At 33.0% G+C, this 10,934-nt stretch overlaps 1 protein-coding gene across 1 annotated transcript; it reads right to left on the bottom strand.

Moving 5' to 3' along the window:
* Positions 1 to 917: 917 nt before the first annotated feature.
* dhdh.1 (dihydrodiol dehydrogenase, tandem duplicate 1) lies at positions 918 to 8,014 on the bottom strand. Its single transcript, XM_042744544.1, has 7 exons — positions 7,861 to 8,014; positions 7,119 to 7,230; positions 6,881 to 7,044; positions 5,230 to 5,482; positions 3,665 to 3,789; positions 1,230 to 1,380; positions 918 to 1,146 (listed from the first exon to the last, which is right to left on the bottom strand). Exons 1-7 carry the CDS (start codon positions 7,948 to 7,950, stop codon positions 1,037 to 1,039), a joined length of 1,005 nt encoding a protein of 334 aa, XP_042600478.1. The 5' UTR covers positions 7,951 to 8,014; the 3' UTR covers positions 918 to 1,036.
* Positions 8,015 to 10,934: the final 2,920 nt, after the last annotated feature.

Below are 10,934 nucleotides of genomic sequence, written 5' to 3'. Positions count from 1 at the left end.
ACATTGCATAAGATGAGAATTCAAACAGAGCAGAGCAAGAATGGAAAGTCGTTACAGCTTTTTCATTATTTTTTAATTATTTTATGAAAAAATATATGTGGAGGATGTTTTTCTTTTTTGTTGTGTATGAGAAGATCTAAGATTTTTTGTAGATTTTTGTTTTGATTTTTATTTTTTTATATTATTTTATAAAAACATCAAAATTAAATGCATTTGATTAATAGCATTAATACATTTTAAGTCTCTTTTTAACCCTTTTTTATTTTTTATATTGGTTAAATTATTTTTTGAATGCCTTAAATGTTGTTATTCTGAGCTGTGAAGCACAACGAGCTGCATTTATTATGTATGAAAGGTATTATACTAATAAAGTAGTAGTAGTGTATTTTTACATAATGCCATGTCAGCATCGTAGGCTATTTTCATGGCAAAAAAAAAAACAGTTTAAAAAATACAAATATAACAAATACAATAAAAATCAGCAAACAAATTATTTGTAATGCCTTAAATGTTGTTATTCTGACCTGTAAAGCACATTGAGCCAGGTATAATTTTTTAGATTTATTTAGTAGACAGGACACTATAGTTCATTTCTCAGAATTATCTGCGAGAAGAGAACTCCAAGAAAAGTAGAAAAATACTGTGATATGAAGTTGCAGTTATCTTTTTTATTTTTGCATTACTTGGTGTAAACAGGCTCGCATCATTTTCTTCCAGGATTCCATAATAAAACAAAAAAGAATCATAATCTCTATTTTATGTATCACGTGCACCTTGAATGCATCTGCAAAATGCATAAATGTAGACAAGCGCATTGTATTATGGTCTACAATATTTTGAACCCTCTATAATCTATAAGTCAGCATCACTCTTTTGACTATCGCAGTGAACTGATGAAGAGATTCCACACATTCTGCTGTGTTTGTGTCAGTTTTATTACACACAACTACACACACAAGACATGTTCAAGCATGACTGTTTCTTTGCACCATGAGTAGCACCATCCAGTGCGGGTCAATCAAGGAATGGAGGCCAGTCATTGGCTGTCCTGCTCATAAACCACGCCCACCTGTCTCCGGGCCTCATCCATGATCTCAGTGAGCAGCTCAGAGTCTGTGAGTGACATCTTGATGCTCTCCTTCAGTCCTGCGAGACAGAGCATATAAACATCATCCTGACGCAGAGCTCATGCTCATTTCATCACAACAGCAGGTTGAACGGAGCGTCACCTTTCAGCAGGCAGCGCCTGACGTCCTCCGCTTCGTATCTCAGTCCCGTGCTGTTGCTGAAGTTCAGAGGCAGGCCGGGTTCAGGAAGAGGGAACTCCGTCTCTTTCCCGTTCACCTCCAGAGTGGTTGGGCAGTGCATGGGATGCACCACCTATCCCGTTCACCTCCAGAGTGGTTGGGCAGTGCATGGGATGCACCACCTAGTGCAAAGATTAGTTTATTTATTAGTTAGCGTGTATATAATATAAAGAGAAAAAAATTGTGCCTATATATATATATATATGCACGCTATATATATATATATTATATATATATATATATATATATATATATATATATATATATACACACACACATATATGTACACAGTACAGACCAAAAGTTTGGAAACATTACTATTTTTTAATGTTTTTGAAAGAAGTCTCTTCTGCTCATCAAGCCTGCATTTATTTGATCAAAAATACAGAAAAAAACAGTAACATTGTGAAATATTATTACAACTTAAAATAATAGTTTTCTATTTGAATATACTTAAAAAAAAATAATTTATTCCTGTGATGCAAAGCTGAATTTTCAGCATCATTACTCCAGCCTTCAGTGTCACATGTAACATCCAGTCTATCACATGATCATTTAGAAATCATTCTAATATTCTGATTTATTATGAGTGTTGGAAACAGTTCTGCTGTCTAATATATTTGATGAATAAAAGGTTAAAAAGAACTGCATTTATTCAAAATAAAATAAAAAATCTAAAAATATATATTCTAATAATATATTTTCTTTACTATCACTTTTTATCAATTAAACACTTCCTTGGTGAATAAAAGTATTGATTTTATTTAAAAAAAAAAAAAAAAAAATTACTGACCCCAAATTACTGACCAGTAGTGTATATTGTTATTACAAAATATTTATATTTTTTAAAACATAGCTTTTTTTCTTTCTTTTTTTTTACTTTTTATTAATCAAAGGATCCTAAAAAAGTATCACATGTTCTGAAAAAATATTAAGCAGCAGAACTGTTTCCAACTTTGATAATGAATCATCATATTAGAATGATTTCTAAAGGATCATGTGATAATGATCCTAAAAATTCAGCTTTGCATCACAGAAATAAATGATAATTTAAAGTATAATAAATTTAAAAAACAATTATTTTAAATTGTAATAATATATCACAATATTAATTTTTTTTTCTGTATTCTTGATCAAATAAATGCAGGCTTGATGAGCAGAAGAAACTTCTTTCAAAAACATTAAAAATAGTAATGTTTCCAAACTTTTGACCTGTTCTGTATATATATATATATGTGTGTGTGTGTGTGTGTGTGTGTGTGTGTGTGTGTGTGTGTGGTGTGTGTGTGTGTGTGTGTGTATGTATATATATATATATATATATATATATATATATATATATCTATATAGCTATATATATATATATATATATATATAGTATAAAAATCTGAATCCCAAGTGGATTTATACAAACCTAAAATAAAAGTAATAAAATAATTTTTTTTAAAAAATGTCAGATGATTAATCACAATTAATCGCATCCAAAATAAAAGTTTTTGTTTACATAATATATGTGTGTGTGCTGTGTATATTTATTTTTTATGTATATATATATATAAATATATATACACGCGTGTGTATATTTTTGAGAAATATGTTTTGTTTATATATTAAACATATTTATATATGATATAATTTATATGAATATACATATATACACATTTAAATATTTTCTAAATATATGCTGTATGTGTGTGTTTTCTAAATTTTCTAAATATATGCTGTATAATAAATATACACAGTACAGACACATGTATTATGTAAACAAAAACTTTTATTTTGGATGCGATTAATCACGATTAATTTTTATTTTTATTTATTTTTTTAAATGTAACTTATTTCAGCTAGTTTCCAAAGCAACATTTCTCATTTGCATTTCTCATGCACTGAGATAACTCAAACTATAGCTGAAATAAAAACTAATAAAATCTATAGACTTATTAAAAAAAAAAAAAAAAAACGAATAAAAATGACAAAAACAAAATTACTAAAACTTTAACTGCGATTAAAATGAAAACAGAAAATATAAACTAATTCAAAATATGAATGAAAAATCAATGATACTGAAATAAGAGTTAGGTTGTGCCCTGTAGTTTTGTTTTTGTATATTACTAATATACACAAATATGACTATTTATTATACTTACATTTAGTCCCCCTGTTTGAAAAGGCAACACAGGCCTACACGTCTGTTTCATGAGTAAATAGCTTTTTAAGTGACAAGAAGAATTTATTTGCATTAGAAACACACCGACAAGAACAGAATCAATCCGATGAACTATAAATGAAGGAATTACAAATGTAGGCTTGTTTGTTTCTGTTCAGTCGTGATGTGAAATGAAGTGTGTGTCACTCACGCGGATCATGCCTTTGCTTCCGCAGATGGTGGCGTCGTTGGGAAGATCACAGGCGATGGAGCAAGCGCACACAGCCATCCTGTTCCCCGAGAACTTCAGGACCACCACCATCGACTCGTCCACTCCTGACAGAAGACACACAGATAATACACACCACGTGCTGAGAGCGTTCTGCTGACATCCCCAATACTTTATTCAGGGTTTCTGCTGGTTTTATGAAGTAAATGTAAGAAGAACAAGTAAAGAAAACAGAAGGAATAAACTGAACACCATATGTGACCCTGGAGCACAAAACCAGTCATAAGGGTCATTTCTTTAAAATAGAGATTTCTACATCATCTGAAAGCTGAATAAATAACCTTTCCATTGATGTATGGTTTGTTATGATCGGACAATATTTGTCTGAGATACAACTATTTGAAAATATGGAATCTGAGGGTGCAAAAAAAATCTAAATATTGAGAAAATCATCTTTAAAGTTGTTCAAATGAAGTTCTTAGCAATGCATATTACTAATCAAAAATTAAGTTTTGATATATTTACAGAAGGAAACTTACAAAATATCTTCATGGAACATGATCTTTACTTAATATCCTAATGATTTTTGGCATAAAAGAAAAATGGATAATTTTGACCCATACAGTGTATTGTTGGCTATTGCTACAAATATACCCCAGAGACTTAAGGTCTCTTAATGTCAGTGTCTTATTTTAGCAATGCTTTAAAGTTCAGCTTCTAGGAAATCTCAGTTACTTTTACATTAATTTCACACACACACACACACAAAAAAAAAGCTTGAATACCTTGAATAAGAACTAAAATATGGACACAACTTACTGATCACACTGACACAATGTCTAAAGATTCTTAAATCAAGATACATTTACTTGAGAAGCAAAATGACATAAAACAATCAAAATGAAGTGAGTTTATGATTAAAACAAGTACAAATATCTGCCAATAGGATCAGAAAAATCAACTTAATTCAAAGGGAAAACAACTGACATATTTATTCTTTTTATTATCATAAACTTCATTTTGTTACATTTCTCAAAAAACAAGACTTCATATCTTCAGTTTGCATCTCCAGTAAATGTAAATTTATTTTAAGGTTGCTTATATATTTGTACTTAAAAACATTTAATGCCATGACTTTATGAATTTAAGACTTTCTGCTCTGATTTAAGATCTTTTAAGATTTTTTTAATAATTTTTTTTTAAAATATGTTTTTCTTGGTTATGTGAACACTAGAGAAAACATTCAGGGAACATTCCATTTTATCATTTTGCACGTGCAAAAGTTACTTTTGAATGTTTCGAAACTTAGCTAGTAACGTTTGAAAAAAAAAAAATTAAATACGACGTATAAATAACATTGTGAGACTGTTATTAAAGACCAGATAACTTTAGATAAACATTCTATTAATGCTACTGGAAGAACATTTGTTCATTAAGAGAACATTCCCAGAACGCTGTAAGAACATTCCCTTAACAAACTAAAAAAAAGCCCTCTACATAATAGAGAATATGCACTGTAAGTAATGCGGTGGTGATATTTACTGTACCTGAGGGCAGCAGGACTCCCGTGGCGTGGATGGATTCTGGTCTTTCCCCCTTGAACACCATCAGAGCGAACTGCAGGCAGTACATGCCGATGAGCATCAGCCCTCCTCCACCCTGCTCCTTCTGTGTGATGCGCTCGCGGTCCAGCAGAGACAGACCGAAATACGCCTTCACCATCTTCACCTCCCCCACAGCACTCTCCGAGAGCAGCCTGCCGACCTCAGCGTACACGGGAAAACACCTGGACCAGACCGCCTGACACAGACAGAAAAAAAGGAGGTGATTGTTTTTTGTTGTCGGGGGTGATGGTAGTCATTATTTTCTTAGTTTGATGATGTGCGGTGGAAAACACGGACATGCATCTGTCACCGGGCGGGACACTTTCAAAAGGTACTAATATGTTCTTTTAAGGTACTAACATGTACTGTATCATTTAGGGGCAAATAAAGTACAAAGATGTACCTTTTAGTATTTGTACTGTCAAAATCTATTTCAGTCAGTTGAATATATCTACACTGTAAAAAAAAAAAAAAAGTTGAGAAAACTTAAAAGCTGATTTTTTAGTTTTTTCAATTTGTTGTTTTCAGTTTATACAACAAAAAGTTGAGAACTCAATCTCCTACAAAAACAAGTTGAGAAAACTCAAAAAGCTGCTGAAGATGGTTGCCTTAAAGTTTTAAGTTTACTAAACGTTTTATTTTATTTACAGTGTATAATTATTACCAAATAACTAAATTAGAGTTAATTATTTGGTAATACCAAGAGCCTGTCTTAACAAAAACACAAAGAGCCTGTCAACATAATAAGGTGAAAATAAATAAAATAAAATAAAATAAAATCTATATTTTTTTCTTTTTTGCATCAAGAAAATTAAGTGATGATTAGGTTTTTTGTTTTGTTTTTTTATAAACACATTTCCCTTAAATTCTCATTACTGAAATGGAATTAGAGGAACAAAATAATATATTATTTGAATTCTAATGCATTTACAAATAGCATTAGAAAATCATTAGATTTTGCCTTGTAAACTTTTAGATTAATGCGGATTTTAATTAAAAGTTTTTTTTATTAATAATAATATAATGAGAATCATGATTACGAATAATGAGAATTCACAATCAAAAAAGCAAAATCCAATAAGTTAATCAGAAAATGGGGAAATGTGCATAGTTTTCATGAAAATAATGTCACAAGTAGATACTGTAATTAGATATGTCATAATGGTTAAAAAATAGGTTTTACAAAAATTATTTTTTTCTTATTATTTATTATTTCAGAATGTGGGGAAATGTACATAGTTCTAATGAAAATAATGTCACAATGCAATATATATACATACATATACACACACACTTTATTTGTGTTTATTATTTGTGTAGTGAAATAGAACCAGGACATGTTTTCATTAGATTCCCTCCACATTATTGGGATCATAGATTCATTCATGAGAGCAGACTGCTTCTAAATTACAAGAGTGATGCTGCTCAAACATCTGGAAATCAAACCTCTATTGGACTATGTCTTATACAGGGACCTTAAAATGTGTCTGGACACGTTCATGTCTTTCACAGAGAGCTCAAATAGCTCTCATGCCTCTGTTGTTCTGTGTCAGTCTACATCAGTAGATCAGGTCTTTGTGCTGCATGCGTTTACCTCCATGAGGAAGACATTGTTCTCGCAGGCGGCCGAGATGAGCTGTCTGACCTCTCGGAGGTTCATGGCGAAGGGTTTCTCACACAGCACGTTCTTCCCAGCGTTGAGGAACAGCAGACCCACCTGCAGATGATGTGTGTGGAGAACACCGATGTACACCACATCTGACAGGAGACGCTCGTCAGTGATTCTGAGGGACCGTCTCTTCAATTCTGTCCAGCTCTGTCTGTTTACTCACCAATATTTGGATCCTTCACCAGCTCCTGGTAGCTGCCGTACGCTTTTGGGATGCCGTGAGTTTTTGCAAACTTCTCTGCACTTTCTAGGCTTCTTGCTGCAACTGCAGCTATACAAAACACACACACACAGAAAAGTTAATGATTAAATCAGATTTTAAAAGCAGTTGCTTGGTTCGATCTGCACTGTATTTTTTGTATTTATTTTACCAGGAATTATCCCATTGAGATATAAATCTCTTCTACAAGGGAGTCCTGGCCATGATGGCAGCACGGAAAGTTACACATAAACAGATTAGACTCACATAAAAACAGAAACCAGACCATACAGGACCATAGAAGGAAAACTCTAGAAACTGTCAAATGTCATTTAGAAGAATTTCTAGTCCTATAATTACAAGTATAATATGATTATAATGAGATTACAAATATAAGTTGGCGATTTACCTACAGTAATAATGCTTTGGCAATAAATAGTAGCATAAGTGGGAACGTGAAGATGCAAAGGTCACAAATCATATTGCAGCATGATATATATACAATCCAGCTTCTTTAGTAAGGATAAGTTTGCATGCATATAAACCACATCACCACAGTCCAACACTGAAAGGAAACAACTCTGGATAATTCTCTGTTTTGCTTCAAAGGAAAGCATTTGTTTATAGGAAAGAGAGAACCCAATTTAGGTCTGAGCTTTTATTTTTCTTTAAGATTTTGATGAATATTGACTGTGTTGTACTGTACCTGGTGATCTTCATGAGAAAGTGTCCTCAGAGCCACACAGAAATCATGGCTGATGTTTCCAGCTCCACAGATTCCCCAGCGGGTTGCCATGTTCACTCTGACCTTCAGACTGCATGCAGTCGCATGTGCGGTGCAGGCTTTTATCTGCGGTCCAGAGTGCAGGTGAGCTCACAGGACGTCATGTGATCTGATAAAGTGTAACTTTGAAGTCGGAAGCAGCTGTAAATGTCTCTCTGTCACAGCGGATTGATGAACTCATAATGACTCAACATAAATCAGATCCTCATTAAAGGTGCCAGCTAATGATGATCAAGCACGTTAATGTTTATTCGTTTGTAAAGTATGTCAAAAAAAAAAAAACCTTATGTCACTCCAGTGGAGACCTGCCAAATTCACATTTATGTAAGTCTTACTATCACAACAAAATATCCTTAAATTCTCATTCTATCTACCTATCTATCTATCTATGTGCACACACATTTTTGCTTTCACTAGTTTATTGCACTGTGATAAAGGAATTCATAATAATAAATAATGTTACAAATGAAGTCAAATCTCTACTCAAAGAGTATTTCAAAACCCATTCATAACAATAATTAGGGAGCCGATCAACAGACTCCCTGGAGTCCCCGCTCTCACTCCCAAGGCTTCAAAACACCAGAAACACTCTTTAAAGTGAAAAAGTAAATTTATTAGACAAAAGTAGATAAGGAGCAACTTAAGCTTCAGGAGGGGGAAGAGCCAAAACAAATAACAAAACAAAGCCAACTCATTTTAGAGATACTAACCTAGGATTAAAATAAACGAAACAAAAGTACAAAAGCTTCCCTCCCTAATTACCATAACCAGGAGAAAACGAATAATAAAAAAAAGGCACCCACCTCCCTACCATGCTCCAATTAGGTAAGGATCAGGATGTAACAAAAAGAACCATAACATAGCAAAAGATAGTTGTTTACATCAAAGGTCTCATAACAATCAATTAACAAACACTATGGGCACCATACTACATAGAGAACACATCTGTCTATCAGTCAAGGAAGCCATGAAAGCGGGGAGCCGTAGAGCCATGGTTCAGGAGACTTTAATACAGCGCCAATCACTCCAGTCACCAATCAGGGCACTCGTTAGCAGCTCCACCTGTGAGTCATTGCAGTGAGAGTAACAAAAGAGGAAGAAAGAAAAACACGCCAGGGAAAACTAGACCACAAATACACATCTTCCCCATGAACCACACACAACTTATTAAATTCCAAGTTAAAATTATAATTAATAATTAATATAATATAATAATAATTATTATTATTGTTGTTGTTGTTGTTGTTGTTGTTGTTATTATTATTATAAAAATTAGCAAAACGATGGTAAAACATTTAATAACATTTTAAAAGAAAAAAAATAATTATATAACCTGTAAATAGTGAATAATCTTTAAGAATGTGGGTCAGTCAGTCACTAGGTGGCGCTGTGATGCCATTATAAAATCAAACAGGGATTAATCTGCTCAAATCTGTTGTGATTTAAGACACACCAAACACACGTGAAGAACAAAACATAATTAAAATCAAGCATTTTATATTATATTAGCATATTCTAATTAGTCTACGTTTCTGTTTCCTTATTTGTACATTTGAGGCTCATGGGTATTTAATAATTAAGTCGGGTAGGTTTAGGAATAGGTGTAGGGAGGGTTTTATTGTCCCAGCTAAAACTAACTAACCCTAAACCTAACCCAATAAAACAACATCTTTTTAATAAGTTTAATAAATATGATACACTCAATATGTTATTATTGCATACTGTTTTATAATACACTATTCGGAGTTGCAAATATCCTTAATTGTTTGCACTAAGTAGCCTATAAATAGCATCAACTATTTACACTTATTGCAAATAAAAAAAATACTGCTGTTTCACTTTGTGCATATAATATACAGCACTGCAGTTTCCATTCTGAACAGTCAAAGTTCACCTGAAACTAAATGTCTGTGCTTGTTTTGAGTGTTTTATACACTGCTTATTATTCATAAAGATGTGTTTAATCCATAGGGTCAAATAGGATTTAACTTATTCATCAGTTTACATTCATCTTTTCATTTCAGTGCACTTTCAGGATTACTGCACTGAGATGATTAGCAGCAAAGAACTGCAGAGACCTGCTCACTGTTATAAAACACTGCAAAACAAGCGTTATGAGATGCTTTTGGTGTTTGGACACAATGTTCTTTCCACTGCTGGCTATTTGTGAGAATAGCTGGACTGTGAAAATTCTATTTCTATTTCTATTCTCCCTCATGAGTCAAGTACTTTTATGGTAAATACCCACTTTATGTATGTATAAAGTTTAAAAATAACATAAAGATGAGTAAGTGATGACAGGGTTTTCATTTTTGGTTAAGAAATCTCTCGTGCATTTTTAGTTGTATTTAACAAAAACATTAAATCAGAATTACATGATCATCAGAGAAAAGTCCTTTAATTAGTCTATGTGAGAGGAAATAGGCCTACATATGAATTATTATGCAATGAAATGGCATTCAATAATCCTTATCTAAAAAACAAACAAACAAAAAAACAACACAACAAGTCACAAAATGCACAAAGATGAGGCCACACGCTACTCTCTAAGCCAACAATCAATGAGAAGATTTGTATATTTTTAAAAACAATCTTATTATTAAAGTTTTTGGATGTTTAAGCTGCTTTCTTGGGGCTGTAAAATGGATTTTGGGATGTGGACTGGACCAGTCTCTGAATGACTAATTCTTAGTTATGCAATGCAGCAGATTCCTTGCTTGCTTGGCACTGGGTTATTATGCAGATGGATTTATCTAATGTAATTTACAGCGCTTTTACTCCATGCTCGGAGCTCCAGGTGTTTAATTGTGCTCCTCTGCAGCGCTGCAGATCGGGAATGCTTTGTGTGTGATTTTTTATTTCTTTATTTCTTTTTTATCACCTGTCAAGTAGAAACCCAGCAGAGAGTGTTTATGTACAGGAGTGATAGAAAGCCCCCCGTCGCTCCTCTCTCCTGGCTCTCGGGGGCGTTTAATGGCTTGAAAATCTGTCAGTGC

This window comes from Cyprinus carpio, chromosome B18, assembly GCF_018340385.1.
Source record: "Cyprinus carpio isolate SPL01 chromosome B18, ASM1834038v1, whole genome shotgun sequence".
Lineage (NCBI taxonomy): Eukaryota > Metazoa > Chordata > Actinopteri > Cypriniformes > Cyprinidae > Cyprinus > Cyprinus carpio.
This window is presented reverse-complemented; position numbering and strand designations above follow the sequence as displayed.